The sequence below is a fragment of the Balaenoptera borealis genome, assembly GCF_965194805.1.
Source record: "Balaenoptera borealis genome assembly, chromosome: 19".
In the NCBI taxonomy this organism is placed as follows: domain Eukaryota; kingdom Metazoa; phylum Chordata; class Mammalia; order Artiodactyla; family Balaenopteridae; genus Balaenoptera; species Balaenoptera borealis.
The window spans coordinates 64,804,205-64,830,885 of NC_138878.1; the positions used below are offsets into that span (position 1 = coordinate 64,804,205).

Here is a 26,681-nt window from a genome sequence, read left to right on the forward strand (position 1 = left end):
TAAGCATTAAACAGCATATTTCGCTCCCACAGAATCATCTTACCTGAAGAATCTTAACAAGAAATTCAGAGGAGGAGGAAAGAAGAAGGAATGGAGCTTTCACAGGTAAAAGTCATATTCTTTGTTGATTTGTTCTCTCCTTCCTAAAATGACACAGTTTGGGCTCATTAATCTTCTCTGTCTCTGAAATGTCCGATTTACTCACACACAGGGCCTTCCCTCGGTCTCCTCTCACCTCCCTGCAGATTCCATGTCACTGTGACCCAGTGACAGGGAACTTGGGAAGAGCCCCCTTTTAGGTGGTCATCCTGTGAAAGGTTTTATACTGAGGCGTGGATTGGAGATGGGGAGTAGGCTCTGTGGTGTCAGTGAGGTAGGGCAGTGAGGATGGTTTAGTGCACTCTTCTGGATGCCCTTTCAGCTGCATATAAACCAGGATGAAAGAGACTACATATGTAAGTGATGTACTCCTGTGCACAAATACCTGAGGAGGTCTAGAATGGAAGACTGATATGGGGAAACATGCTTTGTGAGATTTTGTAAGTGTATTGGAAGTTAAAGAAGTCTATCAATGTGTTTCTGGCTCTAAAATATCAACACTTTAAAATAGAATGGGAAGTTTTGAAACAGACGTAAGGAATGGATAGGGTGTCATCTAACAATAAGGGTTCTTTAAATTATTTACAAAGCATTCATCTCACAGAGCCTGTCGTGTTCACCTAGGGACTCTCATGCAGCAGGTGTTTTAGATAAAAATGGTTATAATTTAGCCAAGACATAGGAGCAGAACTTTCTGTCATCAGAGAGGCTGGAGGCGAATTATAATTTTACTAATTCTTGTTCAGTGTTATTTTTTTTTGTATTAAACATCTCATGTATATATTTTCATGGTTCAGCTACACACAGCGATGCAGTTTAGAGACTAAGAAGTAAAATATCCCCTTCCCTGTCACATCTTACACTGTCACTTACTGTCTCCATCAGAAACCACTGTTAATTCCCACTGCACATCTTACAGAAATGCATTTATATATGGTAATGTGATTTTAGAAAGTACTGTTTAATAAATATTTTGTTATGGTATTTTATTCTGCACATTTAAATATTTACATACCATATATCTTAGACTTGTTTTCGTGTTAATAAACTTAGAGTTGACTTTCTTTTTTTGTATCCTCATGGAGCATTTTCTTAATGAAGACACATTGGTCCTGTACAGTTTTTACTGTGATTAAAAAACAAGTCATAGTGGCTGCTTCTGAGCATGCCGACTTTACTATAGATGTCTAAGAATTTCTCCAGAATGGGAAACTTGAGCGTGATTATCGGGTTAATGATGGTGTTCATAAGGAAGCACAGATACTACAGTTACTAAACAGGATTTTAAATCAACTGTCTTAAACGTACTAGGAGACTTAAGGGAAACCATGGAGAACGAACTAAAGGAAAGTAGGAGAACATTGTTTCAAGAAACAAAACATCAATAAAGAGATAGAGTTAGAAATTCTAGAGCTGAAAACTACCAAAACTGAAATTGAAAATTCACTAGAAGATTTCAACAACAGATTGACAATCAGAATAAACAGTTAGTGAACTTGGGGCTTCCCTGGTGGTGCAGTGGTTAGGAATCCACCTGCCAGTGCAGGGGACATGGGTTCGAGCCCTGGTCTGGGAAGATCCCACATGCCGTGGAGCATCTAAGCCCATGTGCCACAACTACTGAAGCCCGTGCGCCACAACTACTGAAGGCTGTGGGCCTAGAGCCCGTGCTCCGCAGCAAGAGAAGCCATCGCAATGAGAAGCCTGCGCACCGCAACCAAGAGTAGCCCCCGCTCTGCACAACTAGAGAAAGCCTGCACACAGCAACAAAGACCCAATGCAGCCAAAAATAAATAAAATAAACAAATTTTTAAAAAAAGAACTGGTGAACTTGAACATAGGTTAATTGGAATTATCCACTGTAAACAGAAGAAAGGTGAACTCCTTTACCTCCTATACCTCAAGAACACCTGTACCTCAAGAACTGAAGTACAAAGAATCTAATTATAAAATAGATAGAGGACTTTAATAGACCTTTCTTCATAGAAGATATAGAGGTAATCAACAAGCAAATGAAAAGATGTTCAATGAAATTAGTAAAATGCAAAATCAAAACCACCATGAGATATCATTTTACATGCAATAGGATGACTATAACAAAACAGAAAAGAACAAGTTTTGGTAAAGATGTAGAGAAGTTAGAATCCTGATACATTGCTGGTAAAATGTTGTAGCCACTGTGGAAAACAAAATCATGTGTACTAGTGATTCCACTCCTAGATAAATACCAAGAAGAATTGAGAACACGTATTCAAACACATACTTCTACGTGAAACTTCCAGCAGCACTATTAATATTAGAGAAAAGGTGGTTATAACCCAACTGTCCACCAAAGGATGAGTGAATAACCTGTGGTGTACTCACACAGTGGAATATTACTCGGCCATGAAAAGGAATGCAGTACTGATACATAACTATAGCATGGCTGAGCCAAAAGAGTTATTCAGTGAAAGAAACCAGACAAAAGGTCACATGTTATACCATCCCAGTTATATGGAAATATCCCAAACAGGTACATCCATTGAGACCAAGCATTAGTGGTGTCCAGGGACTGAGGCAAATGGGGAAGAAGGAAGCAACTGCTGAATGGGTAAAGGATTTCCTTTGGGGATGATTGAAATATTTTTGAACAAGAAAGAGGTGATGTTTGTTCAACATTATAAATGTACTAAGTGCCACTGAATGGTACTTTAAAAATGGCTAACTTTATGTTATATGCATTTCACCTCGGTTACAAAAAGAGAAATGTAACTTGCTCAAAATTATCTTACATGGATCAGTCAGAACATTCACTCGAGCCAAGTCAATCCTTACACGTGTCTGCTTCTGTAAGTTTGTGTCAAACTCAGAAATGTCTCCTTGTCCACTTGGTGAAATGCGCTTTCCTTTCAGGGACTGTTTACATTCAAGGATGTGGCCATCGAATTCTCTCAGGAGGAATGGGAATGCCTGTACCCTGCTCAGAGGGCCTTGTACAGGGACGTGATGTGGGAGACCTACAGGAATCTGCTCTCCCTGAGTGAGGATAACTTCTCTCTGGAAGTCGGTAACTATGGGAGCACCTAATATGCTTTTGGATATATTTCCAGAAGTGGTATTGCTGGGTGATATAGTAGTTCTATTTTTATTTTTTTGAGAAACCTCTATACTGTTTTCCACGGTGGCTACACCAATTTACATTCCCACCAGCATTATAGGAGGGTTCCCTTTTCTCCACATCCTCACCAACATTTGTTACTTGTGTTCTTTTTGATGGTAGCCATTCTGACAGATGTGAGGTGATATCTCATTGTGGTTTTGCTTTGCATTTCCCTGATGGTTAGCCATGTTGAGCATCTTTCCATGTGCTCATCGGCCATCTTCACTTCCTCTTTGGAAAAATGTCTATTCAGTTCTTATGCCCATTTTTTAATCGGGTTTTATGTTTTTCTGACGTTAAGTTGTATAAGCTGTTTATATATGTTGGCTATTATCCCTTATTGGTCATATAACTTGCAAATATTTTGTCCCATTTAGTAGGTTGTCTTTTCATTTTGTTTATGGTTTCCTTTGGTATGCAAAAGCTTTTAAGTTTAATTAGGTCCCTTTGGTTATTTTTGCTTTTATTTCCATTGCTTTAGGAGACAGATCCAAAAAAATGTTGCTGCAATTTGTCAAAAGAGTGTTCTGCCTATGTTTTCCTCTAGGATTTTTATGGTATATGGTCTTATATTTAGGTCTTTAATCCATTGTGTGTTTATTTTTGTATATGGTATTAGAGAATGTCCTAATTTCTTTCTTTTACATATAGCTGTCCAGTTTGACCACCACTTATTAAAGAGACTGTCTTTTCTCCATTGTATATTCTTCCCTCCTTTGTCATAGTTTAATTGACCATAAGTGCATGGGTTTATCTATGGGCTCTCTATCTTGTTCCATTGATCGGTGTGTCTGTTTTTTTTGTCAGTGCCATACTGTTTTGATGATCTTATAGTATAGTCTGAAGTCAGGGAGCATAATTCCTCCATCTCTGTCCTTTCTCAAAATTGTTTGGCTATTTGGGGTCTTTTGTGTTTCCATAGAAATGTAAAAAATTTTTGTTCTAGTTCTGTGACAAATGCCATTTGTGTTTTGATAGGAATTGCATTGAATCTGTAGATTGTTTTTGGTAGTATGGTCATTTTAAAAATGATTCTTAATATTGATTCTTCCAACCCAAAAACATGGTATATCTTTCCATATGTTTGTGTCATCTTCAGTTTCTTTCATCTGTGTCTTATGGTTTTTGGAGTGCAGGTGTTTTACTTCCTTAGGTATGTTTCTTCCTAAATATTTATCTATTTATTTTTGATGTGATGGTAAATGGGATTGTTTCCTTAATTTCTTTTTCTGTTACTTTGTTGTTAGTGTATAGAAATGGAACAGATTTCTGTGTTATTTCTGTATCCTGCAACTTTACCAGATTCATTGGTGAGCTCTAGTAGTTTTCTGGTGGCATCTTTAGGATTTTCTATATGTAGTATCATGTCATCTGCAAAGCTTGAGAGTTTTACTTCTTTCTGTCCAATTTCTATTCCTTTTATTTCTTTTTCTTCTCTGATTGCTGTGGCTAGGACTTCCAAAAGTATGTTGAATAAAAGTGGCAAGAGTGGGCATCCTTGTATTACTCCTGATCTTAGATGAAATGCTTTCAGCTTTTCACCATTGAGTATGATGCTGGTTGTGGGTCTGTTATATATGGCCTTTATTATGTTGAGGTATGTTCCCTCTGTGTCTGTTTTTTTGAGAGTTTTTATCATAAGTGGATGTTGAATTTTATCAAAAGGTTTTCTAGCATCTGTTGAGATGATCATAAGGTTTTTATTCTTCAGTTTGTTAATCTGTATATCACATTGATTGATTTGCAGATATTGAGAAATCCTCGCATCCCTGTGATAAATTTCACTTGATTGTGGTGTATGATCCTTTTAATGTATCGCTGGATTCAGCTTGCTATTATTTTGTTGAGCATTTTGGCATGTATGTTCATCAGTGATAATGGCCTGTAATTTTCTTTTTTTGTGATATCTTTTTCTGGTTGTGGTGTGAAGGTGATGCTGGCCTCATAGAATGAGTTTGGAAGTGTTCCTTCCTCTGCAATGTTTTGGAATACTTTTTTTTTTTTTTATTTTTTTATTTTTTTTAAATTTTTTATTTTATTTGTTTATTTATTTATGGCTGTGTTGGGTCTTCGTTTCTGTGCGAGGGCTTTCTCTAATTGCGGCAAGCGGGGGCCACTCTTCATCGCGGTGCGCGGGCCTCTCGCTATCGCGGCCTCTCTTGTTGCGGAGCACAGGCTCCAGACGCGCAGGCTCAGTAATTGTGGCTCACAGGCCTATTTGCTCCGCGGCATGTGGGATCCCCCCAGACCAGGGCTCGAACCCGTGTCCCCTGCATTAGCAGGCAGATTCTCAACCACTGCGCCACCAGGGAAGCCCTGGAATACTTTCTGAAGGATAGATGTTAACTCTTCTCTAAATGTTTTGTAGAATTCACCTGTGAAGCCATCTGATTCTGGACTTTTGTTCTTTGAGAGTTTTTTTTTTTTTTAATAGAAGTATAGTCGATTTATGAAGTTGTTATTAGTTTCAGGTGTACAGCAGTGTGATTCAGTTATACATATATATATATATAATCTTTTTCAGATTCTTTTCTCTTATAAGTTATTATAAAATATTGGGTATAGTTCTTTTTGCTGCACAGTAGGTCCTTGTTGGTTACCTGTTTTATATAGAGTAGTGTGTATATGTTAATCCCAAATCCCAAACTCCTAATTTATCTCTCCCCTACCCCCTTTCCCCTTTGGTAACCATAAGTTTGTTTTCTATGTCTGTAGCTCTATTTCTGTTTTGTAAATAAGTTCATTCTTACCATTTTTTATATTTTTAGATTCCACATACAAGCAGTATCATATGATATTTATCTCTGTCTTACTTCACTTAGTATGATAACTTTAAGTCCATCCATGTTGCTACAGATGGCATTATTTTGTTCCTTTTTATTGCTGCGTCATGTTCCATTGTATATATACACCACATTTTCTTTATCCGTTCACCTGGTGATGGACGTTTAGGTAGCTTCCATGTCTTGGCTATTGTATATAGTGTTGCAGTGAACATTGGGGTGCATGTATCTTTTCTAACTTTGGGAGTTTTTAAATTACTGATTCAGTTTCATTACTGGTAACTGGACTGTTCATATTTTCTATTTCTTCCTGGTTCAGTCTTGGGAGATTTTATCTAAGAATTAGTCCATTTCTTCTAGGTTGTCCATTTCATTGGTGTATAGTTGTTTGTAGTAGTCTCTGCGTATTGTTGTTTGTAGTAGTTTCTTACGATTCTTTGTATGTCTGTGGTGTCACTTGTAACTTCTTTTTCATTTTTGATTTTATTGATTTGTGCCCTCTCTCTCTTTTTCTTTATGAGTCTGGTTAAAGGTTTATCAATTTTCTCTTATGTTTTCAAAGAACTAGCTTTTAGTTTCATTGATCTTTTCTATTTTTTTTTAGTGTCTGTTTCATTTATTTCTTCAAATACATTTTCAATCCCCTTTTCTCTTTTCCTTCCGGGATCCCTATTACGCAGATATTGGCACGCTTTATATTATCCCACAGGTCTCGTATATTGCTTTCATTTTTTTTTTCATTTGTCTTTCTGCTCTGCTGATTGGATGATTTCCATTATTCTATCATCCAGGTCACTTATTCATTCTTCTGCATTACTCATTTTGCTCTTTATTGCCTTTACCTCAGCTTTCATCTTGGCAAATGAATTTTCTAATTTTACTTGGTTCTCTTTATAGTTTCTAGTTACATTTTACAGTAATCTGCATTTGTGTCGATAGCCTTTCTTAATTCCTTCCATGTTTTTATTATCTTCTTTTTGAACTTGGAGTCTATTACACTGGAGAGGTTGGTTTCATTGTTTGTTCTTTCAGGGGAATTCTCTTGATCTTGGAATTGGGAGTGGTTCCTCTGATTCTTCATTTTACATATATTTCTCTCACCCTATGATTTTAGGAGGTAAGTTATCTATCAATACCATGATCTTGGAGGGCTGTTTTTTTTTTTTGTTTTTTTTTTAAATTTATTTTATTTATTTTTGGCTCTGTTGGGTCTTTGTTGCTGTGTGCAGGCTTTCTCTAGTTGCGGCGAGCGGGGGCTACTCTTCTTTGCGGTGCACAGGCTTCTTGTTGTGGTGGCTTCTCTTGTTGTAGAGCACGGGCTCTAGGCGCGCAGGCTTCAGTAGTTATGGCTCGCGGGCTCTAGAGTGCAGGCTCAGTAGTTGTGGCGCATGGGCTTAGTTGCTCCGCGGCATGTGGGGTCTTCCCGGACCAGGGCTCGAACCCGTGTCCCCTGCATTGGCAGGTGGATTCTTAACCACTGCGCCACCAGGGAAGCCCCTGCAGGGCTGTTTTTCCGTGAGAGCATCCTTGTGTAGCCTGCATGAGTGTAATGTTTTTGGTGCAAGGGCTGATTTTAGTGCGGATGCCTGCCGCATCTTTCTTCAGTGTGTGCCGTTTATTATCCCCTTGATGCGTGGTGTGACTGGTGCGCTGGGGACCAGAGCCTGCACTGGATATTGAGCAGGACCTCCTCTTCGCTCTGTGTTTGTCTCAGCCCTCTTGGGGGCAGGGTGCTCCCCAGTTGTGGGAGTAGAAGCTCCCATATCTGTCTCTGAGCTTCCGTGTGAGGCAGGCCAGACTGGAGTACTGCTGCTGGGAGAGGAGCCGCTGAGTATTCCTCCGCAGGAGCTGTGCACTGACGAGTGTGCTCTGTGGTGCTGCCTGTCACCTGTTGTTTGGGTTCACAGAGTACACTGTTGTTGGCACTTCCCTCGGCCCCACCTCAGCCGTGTGAATGCCAGCAGTTGGCCCTGGTAACCCTCAGGCTCTGTGTTCATAAAGTCACCAGCGAAGATCTGTAAGTGCAGATCCACTAAAGTCATGTGCCAGTACCGCAGTAGTCACGCTTCTGGACCCAGTGCAGGAGCTACAGAAGCAACCTAGACCTCAGCCCCGCCCCTCCATGCACGCACCCACAGAGCCCAAAGCTGCTAACACTGGACCTGTTCCAGCCACGGGAGCACCCGTAGTGCTCTTGGGTGTCCTGCAGATGCTGAGTTTACAAAACTGGCGGGGCTGCAGCTGCAGAGTAAACCTGCAGATTGCATAGTTGCAGAGAGTGGGCTCAGATTTCAGTCCTGTTTCCTAAATCGCATGGCCCCTGGGGATCGGCTCTGATTTCAGCCTTGCCTCTGCATATGGGTAACGTGCTGGTGCTTCCGTGCTCCGAGAGCTCACAGAGGTGGAGTTGCACCTGCCGTGAGCTTGCCGAGAGTTAGGCTGCTATGGCGGGGCCCTGCCCCTCCCCTTCACGCACCCGTTAACAATGGCCCTTCTGTGGCAGGCCCGGGTTCCATCTGTGTACACCCCCAGTTGCGGCACATACCACACTCCAGTCCCTTCAGGCTGTCTCCGTGCAGGCAACTGCAGTCCACTCCCTGGGCCTGTCTTCTGAAGCTCAAGTTTCAGCACCCAGTCGCCTCGTGCACCAGCAGACATGCATCTTGGCCTGGGGAATGCAGTGGGGTGGCATGGGTCGCCAGTGCTGGCTTTGTTCTGCCTGCCACAGGCCGGCTGGCGCACTCGCCTCTGAGCCTCTGAAGCTCTCTGTCTGTCCCAGCGGATATCCGAATCAGTCAGGGGGTTCCCAGGGTGAGGGAACGTTTCTTCTCTCACATCTCCCTCCCAGGGTTGCAGGTGCTGTTCCGATTCCTTCTTTTCTTTTTTTCTTTCTTTTCATCCCCCCTGGTTACGTGGTGATCTTTCTTGCAATTTTTTTTTTTTTTTTGGCCAGAATGTGCGGCACGCGGGATCTTAGTTCCTGGCCAGGGCTAGAACCCGTGCCCCCTGTAGTGGGAGTGCAGAGTCTTAACCACTGGACCGCCAGGGAAGTCCCTTTTTTGCAGTTCTGGTTGTCTGAGATCTTCTGCCAGCATTCATTAGCTATTCTGTGAGACTTGTTCCACATGTAGATGTGTTTTTGATGTATTTGTGGTAGGAGGTGAGCTCCACGTCCTTCTATTGCATCATCTTGGTTCCTTCTTTTTCTATTGTTTTTTTAGTCTCTATCTTATTTATTTCTGCTCTGATTTTTATTATTTCTTTCCTTCTACTAAGTTTTGTTTTTGTTTCTTTTTCTCTCTCTAGTTACTTTAGGTATAAGTTTAGGTTGTTTGAGATTTTTCTTCTTTCCTGAGGTAAGCTTGTATTGCTATAAACTTCCCTCTTGGAACTGCTTTTACTGTGTCCCATAGGTTTTGGATCATCGTGTTTTTGTTCTCATTTCCCTCTAGGTATTTTTTATTTCCTCTTTGATTTCTTCAGTGATCCATTGGTTGTTCAGTAGCATATTGTTTCGCCTCCATGTCTGCGTTGTTTGCAGTTTTTTTCCTTGTAGTTGATTTCTAGTCTCAGTGTTGTGGTTAGAAAAGATGCTTAATATGAAGTCAGTCTCTTTAAATTTGCCAAGTCTTATTTTTTGGACTGGCTTGTGATCTATCCATGGGGAATGTTCCATGCATACTTAGAAAGAGTGTCTATTCTGCTGCTTTTGGATGGAGTGCTCTTTCTATATCAGTTAAGTCCATTTAGTCTAATGCGTTATTTAAGGCCTGTGTTTCCTTATTGATTTTCTGTCTGCATGATCTGTCCATTGATATAAGTGCAGTGTTAAAGTCCTCTACTATTATTGTGTTATTGTCGATTTCTTCTTTTATGTCTTAATATTTGCCTTACATAGTTAGGTACTCCTATGTTGGGTGCATATATAATTGTTATATCTTCTAGGATTGATCCCTTGATGATTATGTCATGTCCTTTTTTGTCTCTTTCAACAGTCCTTATTTTAAAGTCTATTTTGTCTGATATAAGTATTGCGATTCTGGCTTTCTTTTGATTTCCATTTGTATGGAATACCTTTTTCCATCCCCTCGCTTTCAGTCTCTGTGTTTCTCTAGATCTAAAGTGAGTCTCTTGTGGGTAGCATATATACAGGTCTTGTTTTTGTATCCATTCATGCACTTTATCTCTTTTAGTTGGAGCATTTATTCCATTTACATCTGAGGTAATTATGGATATGTATATTCTTACTGCTGTTTTATTAATTATTTTGGATTTGTCTTTGTAGGTCATTTTTTCCCTTTCTTCTTTGTTCTCCTGCGATTTGATGACTATCTTTAGTGTTTGGATTCCTTTTTCTTTTTTGTGTGCATTATCTATTGTAGATTTTTGGTTTGCAATTACCATGAGGTTTTTGTACAGCAGTCTCCATGTACGTGATTGTTTTAAGTTGCTGATCTCTTAATTTCAAATGCATTTTAACAACCCTGCATTTATACTCTACTCCTCATGATTACTGTTTTTGATATCATATATATTTTTTAAAATTTATTTATTTCTATTTATTTACTTTTGGCTGCGTTGGGTCTTTGTTGCTGTGCGCGGGCTTTCTCTAGTTGCAGTGAGGGGGGGCTACTCTTCGCTGTGGTGTGTGGGCTTCTCATTGTGGTGGCTTCTTTTGTTGTGGAGCACAGGCTCTAGGCGCGTGGGTTTCAGTACTTGTGGCATGCAGGCTCAGTAGTTGTGGCTCACGGGCTCTAGAGTGCAGGCTCAGTAGTTGTGGTGCACGGGCTTAGTTGCTCCGCGGCATGTGGGATCTTCCCAGACCAGGGCTCGAACCCGTGTCCCCTGCATTGGCAGGTGGATTCTTAGCCACTGCGCCACCAGGGAAGTCCCTGATATCATATTTTACATCTAATTGTTTTGTGTATCCCTTAACTGCTTATTTTGGATATAGCTGATTTTACTACTTTTGTCTTTTTGCCTCTGTACTAGCTTTGTGTGTGGATGATTTCCTATATTTACTGTATGTTTGCCTTTATTGGTGAGCTTTTTCATTTCACAATTTTCTTGTTTCTAGTTGTGGTCGATGCTGATGTTTTAAAACTGTACTGTTATTTGTTTTGTTCAAGCCACTGATACTTTCATCTTGTAAATTTCATTGTTATAAATGACCTTCATTTTCTTTGTTCAATCATTAGTTCCATATTTTTTATGATATTCTTTTTTTAAATAATTTATTTATTTTACGTATTTTGTTTTTGGCTGTGTTGGGTCTTCATTGCTGCACACGGGCTTTTCTCTGGTTGTGGCGAGCGGGTGCTACTCTTCGTTGCAATGCGCTACTCTTCGTTGTGGTGCACAGGCTTCTCGTCGTGGTGGCTTCTCTTGTTGCGGAGCATGGGCTCTAGGTGCATGCTTTAGTAGTTGGCACACAGGCTCTGTAGTTGTGGCTTACAGGCTCTAGAGTGCAGGCTCAGTAGTTGTGGCACACGGGCTTAGTTGCTCCATGGCATGTGGGATCTTCCCAGACTGGGGCTCGAACTCGTGTCCCCTGCATTGGCAGGTAGATTCTTAATCAGTGTGCCACCAGGGAAGCTCTATGATATTCTTAGTGTTGTTTGTTTTATACCTACAGTTTGGGGTTGTGGATTCATGAATGAATATCTTTTTTTTTTTTTTTTTTGGAATTTTTTTTTTTTTTTTAATTCAGACAGAAAGTCACAAAAATTATACTCATCCTCATCAGTTCACTCAGTCCCATGTAATTAATTTTTTTTTCATCTTGATCTTTTGTTAGCACTTTTATGAGTTCATCAGTTTTTCATTAGAGTTCTGAAAATGCTTATTCATTCAGTTCAGCAGTACAGTCCGTTACCAGAAACCTGTACTTGTCAGAGTCTTTTCCATGTATTTCTTGAAGATGAAACCCTTTTATAGGAACATATTTGCAAAATCATCAGAGTACACCCAGAACTGTCTGTAAATGACAAAAGACTTAAAAATGACCACGGTTAAAGATTTGATGACAGTTCATAATAATGCAGTTGACAAGAAAATTAGTTATTTCTGAGATATACATTTTAAAGTAATAACTAGGATTATTACTTATAACATTATACCAGAACATATAAGATTTTTAGAAATTTCATGTAATGTCTGAAACATTTATATTAACATATTTCCATACATATTTCCATACAAGTACAAATATAAGATTTTTTTTCTAAAAAATGAATGAATATCTTTTAAAATATTTTACAGGATTTCTTTCTTGAGTGTTTATGACTTAACATTTCTTTCCCCAAAAGCTGTATAACCTCTAGAAATTTTTGAAAAACTAGTCTGAGTTATTCCTTTTACTCTGTTTCATATTAGTTAGTACCTGCTATGAACACATACACCTTCTTTTAATAGACTATTTTTTTTAAGGAGTTTTAGGTTCACAGAAAAATTGAATGGAAGTTATAGTTTCCATGCATTTTCTACCCCAGACATGCAGGCCCTCCCCAATGATCAACATCCCACTTGAGAGTGGTATGTTTGTTATCACTGATGAACCTGCATTGACACAAATTAACACATCAAAGTCTATATCTATGTTAGAGTTCACTCTTGCTATTGTATATTCTATAGGTTTAGACAAATGTATACTGACATGTTTGTAGCATAATAGTACCATTAAAGGTAATTTCATTATTTAAAAATACTCTGCTCTACCTATTTATCTCTCCCTCCCTCCCAAAGTGCAGTTGCTTGGTTATGTGGTAATTTTCTGTTTAATCTTTTGAGAAACCCCCAGACTGTTTTCCAAAGCAGCTGTACCATTTGATGTTTCCACCAGGAGTGAGTGTATGAATTTTTCAGTTTCTCCACATCTTCACCAACACTTGTTATTGTCTCTTTGATTACAGCCATTTAAGGGGTATGGAGCTGTATATCATTCTGTTTTTTTTTTTTTAATTTATTTTTATTTATTTATTTTTGGCTGTGTTGGGTCTTTGCTTCTGTGTGAGGGCTTTCTCTAGTTGCGGTGAGCGGGGGCCACTCTTCATTGCGGTGCGTGGGCCTCTCACTATCGTGGCCTCTCTTCTTGCGGAGCACAGGCTCCAGACGCGCAGGCTCAGTAGTTGTGGCTCACGGGCCCAGTTGCTCCGCAGCATGTGGGATCTTCCCAGACCAGGGCACGAACCCGTGTCCCCTGCATTAGCAGGCAGATTCTCAACCACTGCGCCACCAGGGAAGCCCTCATTCTGGTTTTGATTTGCATCTCCCTATTGAATAATTATGTTAAACATCTGTTTTTTGTGTGTTTATTGGATATTTTTCTATATTCTTTGGAGAAATGTCTGCTCAGATCCTTTTCCCATTTTAAAATTGGGCTATTTGTCCAAAGCATGGATTATATACTATATACATATATTTTTGCCATATGACTATAATTAAGTGATACTAGGTAGTTGAACTATGTACTGGCTATTATAGAACTGCAGGCTTGACATCATAATTGAGATTTCAGACAGTTTTCCCTAATTCTTAAATTTCATACATACGTGTGTTGACCTGAAGCTGATATTTCAAAATTCAGTGCTTATCAAGATATTTTTTAATTTTTCCTATCGTGTGTTCCTTCTGGAATGAAAATTCTTTTTTTTTTTTTTTTTTTGGTACTTACTCAAATCTTTTAGAATTCCAGAGACTATTATTTTGTATAGTTGTGGTTACTTACTAACTTACCTACTGGATTTATCATGGTTTACAAAAATGTTTTAGCAATTACTGTTGTGATGTACAGTTTCATAAAAATATTTTTTCTTGCATCATATTCATGTTATTAAACATTATTATAAATTTAAGGATTAGGGGCTTCCCTGGTGGCACAGTGGTTGAGAATCTGCCTGCCAATGCAGGGGACACGGGTTCAAGCCCTGGTCTGGGAAGATCCCACATGCCACGGAGCAACTGGGCCCGTGAGCCACAATTACTGAGCCTGCGCGTCTGGAGCCTGTGCTCTGCAATGGGAGAGGCCGCGATAGTGAGAGGCCCGCGCACCGCGATGAAGAGTGGCCCCCGCTCGCCACAACTAGAGAAAGCCCTCGCACAGAAACGAAGACCCAACACAGCCATAAATAAATAATAAATAAATAAATAAATAAAATTAAAAAAAAAAAATTTAAGGATTAGGAAAGACAGTCTCAAATCTCAATTTTGATTTTATGCTTCCAGTTCTATAAGCCAGTATGTATCAATAGATAAGTTTTCTAATTATGGAGGATCATTTAATTATCCATTTATCTGGCAAAAAATATGTGTAGTACATTGTGTGTGTGCTTGAAATTTAATTATCTAAGATCAGAGAAAACATTAATATGGGAAAAAGTATAAAAAGAAAACTAAAAAATACTGTATCACAGTAGTGTTTGAAGACCATGCTTGAAGAATTTCTGTGTTCATTGTATTATTTTTTGTGTAATTATCTAATTCAACATAAAATATTTTCCAACTCTATATAATAGGAAGCCATTCTGCTGGATTTGCAATCAAGGAATTATCACCAAGAGAGGACATTACTAAAGGAGAATTATGCCATCTAGTGACATTAGAAAGAAGTAAAAGTCATGGCATCAAGGATTTTGACCTCAAGGAAGTCTGTGCATATGTGCAGGAGTGTGAGAGTGAGTGGGGATATGATGCAAGAGATTATAAAGAAGTAGTTTTGACCCATAACAAAAATCTCACTCATGGAGAAGATCAAGATAATAAATCCTTAATTAATTTTTTTCAGAGTGTTTCTGTAAGAAGTAATGCACGTGAATATTTCATGCACGACAAGCCATTCATAAGTTTGTTAACAACGAAAAATAACGTCAGCGTTGCTGGAAACAGAGATCTCAAGTGTTTGGAAAGTAGACCTGGAGTGAGGCTGCAGGCCCAGGCGGCTCAGCTGCAGAGATTTCCAGCTGAGGAGAAAGTGTATGCATGTGGTCAAGTTGAGAAGCCAGTCAGCAGTGGTTCCTCAGTTTCACCCCTTCACAGAATTGCTCCTAGTGTGGAAAACACTTTGTCACCTGCGCAACACAGGAGAACACACACTCGAGAAAAATCTTACAGCTGTAATGACTGTGGGAAGGCTTTTAGCAAAAGCTCAAACCTCAGGAGTCACAGGAGAATTCATTCTGGACAGAAACCTTACAGATGTAGTGAGTGTGGCAAAGCCTTTAACCACCAGTCACACCTCACAACACATCAGAGAGTGCATACAGGAGAGAAACCATACAAATGTCATGAGTGTGGCAAGGTCTTTAGTCGAAATTCACACCTTGCAAATCATCAGAGAATGCACACTGGGGAGAAACCTTACAAATGTCATGAGTGTGGCAAAGCCTTTACCCAGTTTTCACACCTTAGTAGACATCAGAAAATGCATGCTGGAGAGAAACCACACAGATGTTACGAGTGTGGCAAGCATTTTACGCAGCGTTCAAACCTTATGGCACACCAGAGAATTCATACAGGAGAAAAACCTTTTAAATGTAATAAATGTGATAAGGCTTTTATTGAACGGTCACAACTTTGGGGTCATGAGAGAACTCATACTGGAGAGAAACTTTACAAATGTGATGAGTGTGGCAAAGCCCTTACAAGACATTCATATCTTACTCAACATAAAACAATCCACACTGGAGAAAAACCTTACAAATGTAATGAGTGTGGCAAAGCTTATACTCAATTTGCAAGCCTCACCAGGCATCTCAAAATACATACTGAAAACGAACGTAAGCCTCACACATGTGGCAATGCTATTATTCAAAACTCAAAAGTTTAGGGATCATCCGATTTCATAGTAGAAAGAAACTTTAAAAATAAAACGATTCAGACAAAATTTATGCGTGTATTCAAGCCTTACTCAACATATGGGACTCTATCAGGGAGAAAGAACACATACAGATGGCCAGCAGGAGCATGAAAAGATGCTCAGAATCACTAATCATCAGGGAAATGCAAATCAAAAGCTCAACGAGATACCACCTCACACCTGTTTCCAATGGCTGTCATCAGAGAGACAATAACAAGCATTGGCAATGGTGTGGAGGAACGGGCACCCTGTGCACTGTTGCTGGGATTGTAAATTGGTGCAGCACTTATGGAAAACAGTATGGAAGCTCCTCAGAAATTAACAACAACAACAACAACAACAAAAACAAACCTGTTATATGAGCCAGGTATTGCCCTTTTGGCTCTTTGCTGGAAGAAAAGGCAAACACTAATTTGAGAAGATATAGGCACTTGAATATTCATTGTAGCATTATTTCCAGTAGCCAAGACATGGAAGCAACCTAAGTGTCCATCAATAGATGAATACTTAGAGGAGATACAGCATGTCTGTGTGTGTGCGTGTACGCGCGCACACACACACATGCAGGAATATTACTCAGCCATAAAGAAATCCAGCCATTCGCAAGAACGTGGATGGATCTAGAGGGTATTACGCTAAGTGAAATAAGTCAGACATAGAAAGACAAATACTGCGGGATTACTTATATGTGGAATCTAAGAAACAAAAACAAAAGAGAATGAAAACAGATTCACAGATATGAAGGACAAATGTGTGGTTGTTGCCAGAAGGAGGGGCGGTGCGGCGGTGGGTAAAATAGGTGAAGGGGATTAAGACGTACAAACCTCTGGGTATTTAGATAAGTCATGGGGATGTAATATCCAGCATTAGGAACATGTTCAAAAATATTGCAGTAACTGAGGACAGATGGCTACACATATCGTTATCATTTCATAAAGTAAATGTTACCTCGTGTGTAGTACAGCCAAAACGAACAATGTTATAATCAATTATATTTCAATAAAAAGAGACTCTACTGTAGAGAGAAACCGTATAAAGCTAATGTACATGATCTTTAATATTTACTCAATTGAATTTTTGTCATAAACACTAAACCTGCAGACATCAGTAGGATAGTCAGGGACTGTTACAAAAACTCTACACACACATGCTTGACAACATACATGAAACGGTAAAAGCGGAACTGACCACAAATCACCCGTGTGAAACACATCATTTGAATAAATACTTTGAATTACAGAGTGAATGTATAACTCTCATTGGTTAGAATGAGCAATTTCATTCGCACACCCTACAGAACAGCATTTCTGTTTCTATTCACCATTGTGCTCAGTTCCAGAGACTCATAAGGACAAGACCTGGGGTTTGAGGCTTGGAGGACTATGGCATGTGTTACTTTAGGTCACTAACCATTGCTTTAAAAAGAGCAACGTTTAAAAATTTTTTTTTTTATAAATTGCATTGTTCTTTATTTTTTGCTTAGTCATTTTATTAAAACCATCTTTCCCTCCTCCCAGTTTTATAATTGTCATATATTAACTTTAAACTGTACAGCAGAATGGTCTTACATGTATTGTGAAATGATTGCCAAAACAAGTATACTTAGCCTCCATCATCTCAAATCGGTACAATGAAAAGAGAAAAGAAACAAAAAATTTTTTTCCCTTTAATGAGAACTGTATTGTTTAAAATACTTTATTTCATACTTGTGATGAATTACATTCAAATACCTTTGAGAAAAGCTTGTTTACATCAAAATATACCTAAATCAGTAATGTCTAAATGTAATGTAATTTCAGATTATCTATACATTCATTTTGAGGGTAGACAGTTTTATTTTTAAAATTGTAATGTATCTTAGCTCTTTTCTCTGTTCTTTATCTCAGAAAGTTTTGTCAAATGTGGATAACAAAGCCTGTAAAACATGACGTCATTGGGATTTACTTTTACCTAAAGTATTATGAAGTTTGCAGTATTTCTGCAAGGGCATTTTGTAGGGAGGTACATTCTCTTTAATATGAACTCTATAGAAAGTAAAACTAGATTAGCAACTATCAAATAATTTCATTTCTATACTCAGGAATTTTTATGGCAGTATCTGTCACTTAACATCTACTACTAGGTATGTTTTCTCACATCCTTACATGTGAAAGATTTCATGTGCAGGAAATGGTAATCATTTGAAATGTATTGTTTGGATAGGGTAAGTAGCGTATTTAAATATTTTCACGTAAAAATGAGCATGTCTTGGGACGGCACACATATGAATAGAAGAAGATACGTCATCACATTTATAAAAGATCTAGTGACTAGGATAGACTTTCGGATCTTTATAAGGTAGATTACTTTGTATTATGTAATATTGCTAACTAGTCATGTTGGCAAGAAAGACACTTCAGCATGGAGTTGATAGTGGAATTTTTCAGCAAACACAGAACACTACAGGAGAAACTAATTATAGGCAGAAGTCATGCATCCATTTTGTTCCCGGTGAGTTTTGTTTTAATAATAATTTCAAGGCAGCAAAATGGACATATTCACAAGAAAAGGACACTTCCTCAATCGCAATAGATTTTGAAACAGCTCTTGTAATATTAAGAAACAGATGCAAATTATTAATGATCAAAAATGTGAAAACCCAACCATCTTGTGTGACCTGTGCATATATATTAAACCCTGTGCTAGAAAACTAAAGAGTATACATTTTTGAGCACAGATGGAACAACTAAAATATTCACCACTGTCAGATTTAGGTAGAGATTTTATCCCAAAGGATTATGACAGTAGAGAGAGTGCTCCAGCCACAAAATCTGAAAAGTCTCAACAACCAGACAGAAAAGAACTTTTCTTTTATACTGAGGGCTAAACAAGTCTAGGAAAAAAATCCCATATGCAGAATAAATGAGCAGGCGGCATGACGCACAGTTGATCAGGGAACGTTTTACCCTTAAGTCACCTACTCTTGGGAGTGGATGGTGTGGCAAGAGGCTTCTTCTGAATTACAGTGCTCAAGAGTGGTCCAAAATTCAGGGGCCTTGGGAGAGGAGAAAAACGTAAGTAAATGTTGCTTAAATCATGTTTACAAGCATTGTTCCGCGTGATCAATGAGGACAAACAATTCGGTAATCGTTGTCGAGGCCAAGGGTGGGATTTTGGAGGGTCTGTATCTGGATGGTTCCTAAGTAGACAAAGGGGCCAACGTAAGTCTCATTGAAACTAATGGGGAAGAGTGGTTCTTAGTAAGTAAGCTGTTAAAAGGGGAAAGGAGTCCTTTTACCTTTGCTGTTTTCCAGAGTTACAGAGTTAGACTGAAGTCCAACGTTGTCACTATATAATGACACCAAGGAAAATTCAAAAGATAATAAATGTATGTTAATTTTGAAAATCTGAACATTAGACACTCAGTTTCTGAAGCTAGTGATGTGATCGAAAAATCTTACAGAATAAAGAACAAGTAAGAATAGCCACAAAAGAGAAGCCAAAAGAAAGTGGATATCCGTAGGAGACATGTTTATTCATGACTGGTAGATCAATGAAGTTAGAAATTCAGAAATATGCCGAAGTGCACATGAAAAGTTAATAAGTAGCAAAACCTACAGTGGAGACATTAATATTCGGGAAATGGAAATTCCTATCACAATAAGAAAGGGTCTTATTCATCACATCCTATAGCAAGATAAAAGTCAAAGGGTAAAAAATAAAATATGGTTGAAAGACACCATTATAAAGCAATTATACTCCAATAAAGATGTTAAAAAAAAAAAGACAACATGAAGAAGGAGGTAAAAAAATACGGCTGAATTATTCAATAAGGCTTGGTTCTCAAGCACCTGACTGTGTAGCCAGTTACTTGCTCACAGTCTCCAGCAGAGTCCCTCAGACAATGACAGGTTTGGGGTTGAAACTTTTCCTCAGTGATTTTTGATGCCTCCAAGTGAATGGGGAACAGAAGTGAAAATTATGCTCTGCAGGGAAGTGAGTGCAAAATGGCACATTCCGCACAGGTACAATTTTGCCTTTCCTGTCAGTCCAGTTTCCATCACCTACTCTAAAACTCAGGCTTTCGCTTAATAGGAACGTGTTAACTGCCTGGGGCCTCAGAAGTTCCCGGATCAGGCCACGCCCACAACCTCGAGCCCCGCCCCCTCCCCCGGTCCCAGAGCTCCCAGCGCCTCGCTGCTCAGAGGACCCTCGTCTTTGCTCGCCGACCGTTCTCAACTCTCCGCTTCTGCACCTAGCCTGGCTCCAAAGGTCACCAGACCAGTTCAAAGGATCCAAAGTAGAGAAGCAGAGCCTCTCCGGAGGGAAGAGGAACAGACCAGAATCTCCCAGGGGCGGCTTCGAAGGCCACACCCGGCGTCCGCAGGCTGCGCCCGGCCATCGAACACCGCTTCCACCCACCGGAACGTCCTTTGACGCGCCCCTCAGTGGCCCCGCCCTCGACCCGCCGCCTTGCGCACGCGCAGTGAGGTGCAGACCCGGAAGGAGGGGCGCTCTCGCGAGAGAGTCTCGGTTTTTTGGTCCGAAACTAACGGCGCCATGCGGTCTTCAGGCCCCGCTTCTCCACACCTCGGTTTCGGGGGTCTCCCGGTAAGTTAAAACCCCCTGAACGCGGTCGTCGCTCTCGCTCTGCGTCCGCCCCTTTCGCTTCTCGCGGCGTCGGCAGAAGACTCGGTTCGGTCCTGGGAGTGTGGGTCCGGTTCCGGTTTAAATCGCTCTGAGGCAGGTACCGGCCCCAACTTTCTGCCTTCGGTCCGTAGAGACACTGACCTCCTGCAGCGACGTTTTCCTACTCTGACTCCCTTTGTCAAACCTTCGTGCGACTCCCGGCTCCCCTCCCCTCCCCCCCTTCAGTCCTGTTGCCATCACCCCCTTTCTTTGGTGGCTCATTGAGTCATGACAGTTGATGTAGCCTCACACTTGTTTTACCTTTCATCTCAGAAGCCATTGGATATGTTTTAAATGTCCAAATTATTTTCACTCTAAATTTCATTGTTCAGATTATGAGGTTTATACGCTTTCTGCTGTATTCTGTATTGGAACTATTCTCTGATATGTGGTAGGTAACTTCACTATGCATGTGGTAACGGTGTTGATCACCTTTTAACACTCAAAACCTAGTTTAACCAGTTAGTTTAATATTCAGTAGCTTCTTTCTTCCCTTAAGTGATCTGCTCAACTAGTGAGCTCTGAACTGAAGTGTCCAACTAAGTAGATTGTCCCCCCAAGGCCCCTTTGTCCTTTCTGTGCAGATGTTAACTGATGGGCTGGATTTGTTACTGACCTGAGTTCTTGGACTCTTTAATCAGTAGAAATTGGTAACAGGCCAGACGAGGAATTCAGGCAAAGCTTTACTGGGACTCGTGCTGCAGCACAAGTGAGCGAGAACAAGAAACAGGTGCCCTTGCTCGCTCCCTGATGGGGGGGGTGTGGTGCGAGCTGGTCCCTTACAGGAGGTGAGGGTAGGGGCAGCTCGGTGGGTGGGGCCAGAGGTGTAGCTTGGGTGGTCTGCCCACCCCCTTGGTGGTGCTGGGTGCAGGGATCACGTGCAGGACCCTGCTTTTGCTCTCAGCACCTCAGAAGTGGCGGTTGGGTTTTGGCCTTTTTGTTTCTTATTGTTCATAAGCTGTTTGCCCAAGCTGTGCATGTATGCAGTTATTTTTAGTCCCTTATGGTTTCTTTGTATTCTGTGTTCAGGACACATTTGTCCAGGTGCAGGCACTGTAGTGAAGGGTCCCAGGTTCCAACCTTTTCCAGATTGATGTGAAACTTTGTTCCCACAGAACCCATGTGTTCATGATGAAGAGATTGTTAGGGCTCATCTCCACGGGTCACCTTCTTTCTTGTTTTTCTGGAGGAATAACTATTTGTAATTTCATATTTTTTGACTATGATGTTTTCTGGAAAAGAGGAATTAAACGTTTGAATTTGATTAAACCCATGAAAGAGAAGCCTCTCTTGCTCAGGAATATGGAAGGTGATCTGGAATCAGGACGTTTAAACCCTTTCTACCTAAACCTATCCAGGCTGCCACTTCTACCCAGTTCTGCTCACCTAACTCAGATTTCTTCAGGGTAACTTGGTAAAATTACTTCCCCTCCGAGCCTCAGTGTACCCACCTGTGACATGGAGAAGATAGAGGAGACAAGTTTGCCTGGTTATAACTGAAATTTTAAACATGTTCCAGTCTACCAACAATTATGAAAAAACACTTAAAAAAGAGGCAGGGGCATAGGCCCAGAGATGGAGGCATACCTTTTTCTCAGCTTGTCTTTCTCTGTGCCTGTATCAGGGGTAAATCATAAGTTTGATTGTGTCATCTCTTGCCATTAAATCCTTTTATGGTTTCCCATCACCCTCGGGAAAAATTGTTCAGTATCGCTCCAGCAGGGAGCTCTGGAGATGGGGTGGCCCCCCAGATTTGCTCCCAATTATTGCATCAGATGGTAACTCCATTCACAATCCCTGTTGATCCAGGGGGCAGAGACTTAGCTCAGTCAATTCCAGGTCCTCCTCTTAGCTTTCAAAACATGGGGGAAGAATTTCTGTCACCACATGGTGCTTTTTAAAATGGCTATTATTAACAGTACTATTTTCCTCTCCCCCTTTCTACTGTGGCTCATGCCATCCTTTTCTAAATTTGATGTATCCTCACACTTGTTTTAACTTAATCTCAGAACCCATTGGATATATTTTTTTAAATATTTATTTATTTGGCTGCGTCTGGTCTTAGTTGCAGCACAGGCGATCTGTAGTTGTGGCATGCAAACTCTCAGTTGTGGCATGTGGGATCTAGTTCGCTGACCAGGGATCGAACCCGGGCCCCCTGCATTGGGAGCACGGATTGTTAGCCACTGGATCACCAGGGAAGTCCCTGGATATTTTTAAAATTTCCAGATTGTTTTCCCTCTAAATTTTATTGTTTAGATTATGAGGTTTATATGCTTTTTATCCTAACTTGGAACTATTCTTTGATGTCTGGTAAATAACTTTACAGTAGTTCACTCTGTGTGTGGTTAAGGATATCGATAATCTTTTAACATTCAAAACCTAGTTTAACTAGTTAAACATTCAGTAGCTGCTTTCTTCCCTTAAGTGATTTGCTAAATTAGTGAGCTCTGAGCTGAAGGCTCCAGCTAAGCAGACGTTCCCCTCTGGTCCCCTTTGTCCTTTCTGTTGTTGAAGGATGGGCTGGAGTTTTTGTGTGTTTTTAATTTTTTGGCCACGCCACGCGGCGTGTGGGATCTTAGTTCCCTGACCAGGGATAAGAGCCCGCACCCCCTGCAGTGGAAGCGTGGAGTCTTAACTACTGGACCGCCAGGGAAGTCCCAGGATGGGCTGGATTGATGTGGAATTTCGTTCCCACAGAGCCCATGTGTTCATGATGAAGAGACTGCTCAGAGCTCATCTCTACAGGTGACTCTCTTTCATGGTTTCCTGGAGTAATAACTATTTATCATTTTGTATTTTTGATTCTATTTTTTTTGGGAGTAGAGGAATTAAATGTTTGGGTTTGATTAAACCCCTGAAAAGAGAAGCTTCTCTTGCTCAGGAATATGGAAGGTGATCTGGAATTAGGACAAACTCTTTGTATTTAAACTTATGCAGGCCGCCACTTACACTCAGTTCGGCTCACTCAACTCAGACTTCTTCAGGGTAACTTGGTAAAATTACTTCCCCTCTGAGTCTCATGCACCACCTGTAACGTGGAGAAGATAGAGCAGACCAGGTTTTCAGAGTCTGAGCAAATGGGGTCCCTGAAGTGATTTTGAACATTGGTCTTGCGTTTGCATTTGGCAGGTTGTTTGGATGTGTGCCCGGTTATCATTAGGATTTGAAACGTGTCCTAGTCCTGCAACAATGATGAAATCCACTAAGAAAGAGGCAGGCGCGTAAGCCCAGAGAAAAGGGCATGACTCTCAGCTTCTTTCTCTATCTGTGAATCATGGGGTAAATCTTTTTTCTTTTTTCTTTTTTTTTTTTTTTTTTTGAGACTTGTGATGGTTTCATAGTGTGTGCAGATGTCAAATCACTATTTAGTATATTTGAAACTAACATGTATTGTACATCAATTATACTTCAAAAAAATAGAAAAAGAAGCTAATGTGACTTTAGAATACATTGATATAAATGCAACATTCGATATCAATAGCATAAAAACAGATGGTTGGTTCTTCATCTCTTCAGTAGAATATTCTGTTTTGGACTTTGGGCCAAATTTTAGGAAGAACCTTTGACAACGTAGGATGCTTACATGAGAAAGCAGAACCGAGCCAAAGGACCTGAGACAACTTTTTGAATAATTGCTTAATTACAATCTTCACATAAACATTGGAGCACTGTAACTGAGTGCAGAAAAACACAGTATTTATTGGTTTATGATGTTTGTCATAAAAAAGTACACAGTATGTTTTACCGAAGGCAGAGGTTATGAAGAAGAGATGAGACCATGTGTTTGTGGAAACTTGTAGTGTTGGATGTGTTGCTGTGTGTGTCCACACTAATCAGTATCAACGAGAGTATGAGTGGGCAGGTAATGCGGTCAAATGGAGAACAGTTCCTACTCTGATTACGTTGAGGGGGTAAGAAGGCTACTTGTTGAAGATAGAAAATACCCCATCAATATGGACTCCCCTCGCTCCTTAGGTACCACATCCTCATAGTTAATGCCCTGGTTCCAGGCCCAGCTGGCATAGAACCCACTTTGTAAACAGTGCTCGAGGTTGCACCCGGGGACGTGTTGGGAGCCACATCCTTGTACCTTCTGGTATACGGACAAATTTCAGCACTAGTAATCCAACAGGGAAGTAATAAAATGATATTCATAATAAAATGATATTACTATGCAAGTAATATTGCTGTAAGCACAATGACATCTACCAACTGGTGTATGCTTACTTCTGCTTCTGCAGTTATACCTCTGCTCATTCAGTGTCAACAACCTATTTCCAATAAGACATTGAAACACAGATATTTCTTTCCTAATAATTATGTTTTCATCAAGTGTTTCATCAAGTGTCATCATGATTAAGGATATCATCTCGGGAGTTCCCTGGTGGTCCAGTGGCTAAGACTCCACACTGCCAATGCAGGGGGCCTGGGTTCAATCCCTGGTCAGGGAACTAGATCCCACGTGCCACAACTAAAGCTTCCGCATGCCGCAACTAAAAAGATCCCACATGCCACAACTAAGACCCGACGCAGCCAAATAAATAAATAAATACAATTTTTAAAAAAGGATATCGTCTTACCACTCAAACGCCTTGTTTCAAATGGCCTATAAGTAGACCCCACTGAATGATGAGGAGCTGGGTAAGTCAGTTACTATAAGGTAGGCTTTCAAATTATGTTCAGAAGAGATCTCAGGAGATGGTTGCCAGCATGTGGAACCGAATGCAAGCTACGAGAGTGGAAAACATGTTCCCTTTTACACAGAGCTTACATTCTTTTAGGGAAAATAGATATGTGAATATTTTAAAACATACCTTGTTAAATTAAATAATAGAGGCATGCATAAACTGCAGAGGTGAATAATTCTTTCTGGGTGGGATTAAATGGGACCGTTAGGGGAAGAGAAAGAATCAGGAGAGGCAACTCTTACAGCCATTTTATCTTAGTTCATTTTTATTATTCAGGTTGGATTTAAATAGTTTATATTAATTCAACAGCTAATGAAGGAGAAGCAGCATTCCAAAAGAAAGTAAGCGTGCTGTCGGGGTGGAGAAGAGAATATCAGCGTCCTGTAATGTTGCTTGGACGCAGAGCATGGCGCAGAGAGGGAAAGAAGTGCAGGCAAAGCGGGGGTCCTGTCGCCAGGGGCTCACGGCATCGTCTCTCCCGAGGAGCGTGACTGGATCCTGTTGACACGAAGAGGTCACGGAGAGGCTAAAACAAGGTGCTACTAGGTCAGTGTTGCATTTTAAATAGTGAACTCTCCTAAGTGTATGGATTATGGATTGAAGGAGGAAGAAATCACAGGCAAGGGAGACACTTGGCAGATCTGTGAAATTATCTGAGTGACACATGAGGATGGGCGTGGGGGAGAAAGCATCGTACGAAAGGAAAGGATGAATTTGAAACCTATTGAGAAGGTAGAGTCTGTGTCATTCGATGATTTATTAGACGTAGGTAAGAGGAAAGGATGGAGTAATTGAAGATGATACTTTGTTCCCTGGAAGAATAGATACTGTGCCACTAATTAAGTTGAAGAAACAAGTATAATTACAGGTTTTAGGGTAAATCTTAAGTTTAATTGTGTCATCTCTTGGCATTAAACCCTCTTAGGGTTTCCCATCGCCTTCAGGACAAAAATCTAAAGTCTTCAGTGTAGCTTCCGCAGGGAGCTCTGGAGCTGGGGTGGCCCCTCGGAGTTGCTCCCACTTGTCGGATGGGACGAGCATCCTATCCTGCATCAGCCAGTCACTGGATGCTGGCTTCCTCGGGAGGAGCCAGGGGCTGGGAGGAGGCACTTGCCTCTGGCTGAGGGCCAAGTGGGCAAAGGACGGCGCAGTTGCAGCGCAGGGGGCGTTCCAGCAGCAGCAGGGAGGGCTTCCTGAGGAAGCGGGTGACAGGCTCACTGACTGCTCTCCTTCTAGGAGGTGATTTTGTCTGCATCCCTCCTGTTGCTGTGGTCCTTCTCTCCCCCATATTAAGGTTCTCCCTGTGTGTATACTTGTGGCAGGGGAGGGAGGTATGTTGCTTCTAAGCATTTAAGAACATATTTTTGTCACACAGAATAATCCTACCTGAGAAAGCAGCTCAGAGGAAGAGGAAAGAAAGGAGAAGGAATGGCCCTTTCCCAGGTAAA

General features: G+C 40.5%; 3 protein-coding genes and 1 long non-coding RNA gene across 16 annotated transcripts in view; 3 read left to right on the forward strand and 1 right to left on the reverse strand.

Annotated features, from left to right (window-relative positions):
- The window catches only part of LOC309616873 (zinc finger protein 677-like), a 28,881-nt gene extending 11,230 nt beyond the window's left edge, over positions 1-17,651 (forward strand). For 2 of the 3 annotated variants that reach the window (XM_082368173.1, XM_082368174.1), the window contains 3 exons: positions 33-105; positions 2,992-3,145; positions 14,535-17,651. In XM_082368173.1, the coding sequence (XP_082224299.1) occupies positions 91-105; positions 2,992-3,145; positions 14,535-15,844 (1,479 nt within the window). In that variant the 5' untranslated portion in view covers positions 33-90 and the 3' untranslated portion in view covers positions 15,845-17,651. The remainder of the gene's footprint in view (positions 1-32; positions 106-2,991; positions 3,146-14,534) is intronic. The other variant, XM_082368175.1, reaches the window with a different exon arrangement.
- The window catches only part of LOC309616833 (zinc finger protein 480-like), a 129,177-nt gene that overhangs the window by 1,728 nt on the left and 100,768 nt on the right, over positions 1-26,681 (reverse strand). Inside the window, exon 4 of the mRNA XM_082368008.1 lies at positions 21,236-21,774. Coding sequence (XP_082224134.1) covers positions 21,686-21,774 — 89 coding nt within the window. The 3' untranslated portion in view covers positions 21,236-21,685. The remainder of the gene's footprint in view (positions 1-21,235; positions 21,775-26,681) is intronic.
- Positions 3,152-10,913, forward strand: LOC309616973. The gene is made up of 2 exons (XR_014237692.1): positions 3,152-7,187; positions 7,542-10,913. It is a non-coding gene; the product is annotated as an uncharacterized lncRNA (long non-coding RNA).
- The window catches only part of LOC309616847 (zinc finger protein 525-like), a 202,158-nt gene continuing 194,393 nt past the window's right edge, over positions 18,917-26,681 (forward strand). For 3 of the 11 annotated variants that reach the window (XR_014237612.1, XR_014237617.1, XR_014237618.1), the window contains exons 1-3: positions 18,917-20,464; positions 25,543-25,779; positions 26,609-26,676. The gene's annotated coding sequence lies outside the window, so the exon portion shown is untranslated. The other 8 variants (XR_014237613.1, XR_014237614.1, XR_014237615.1 and 5 more) reach the window with 8 other exon arrangements.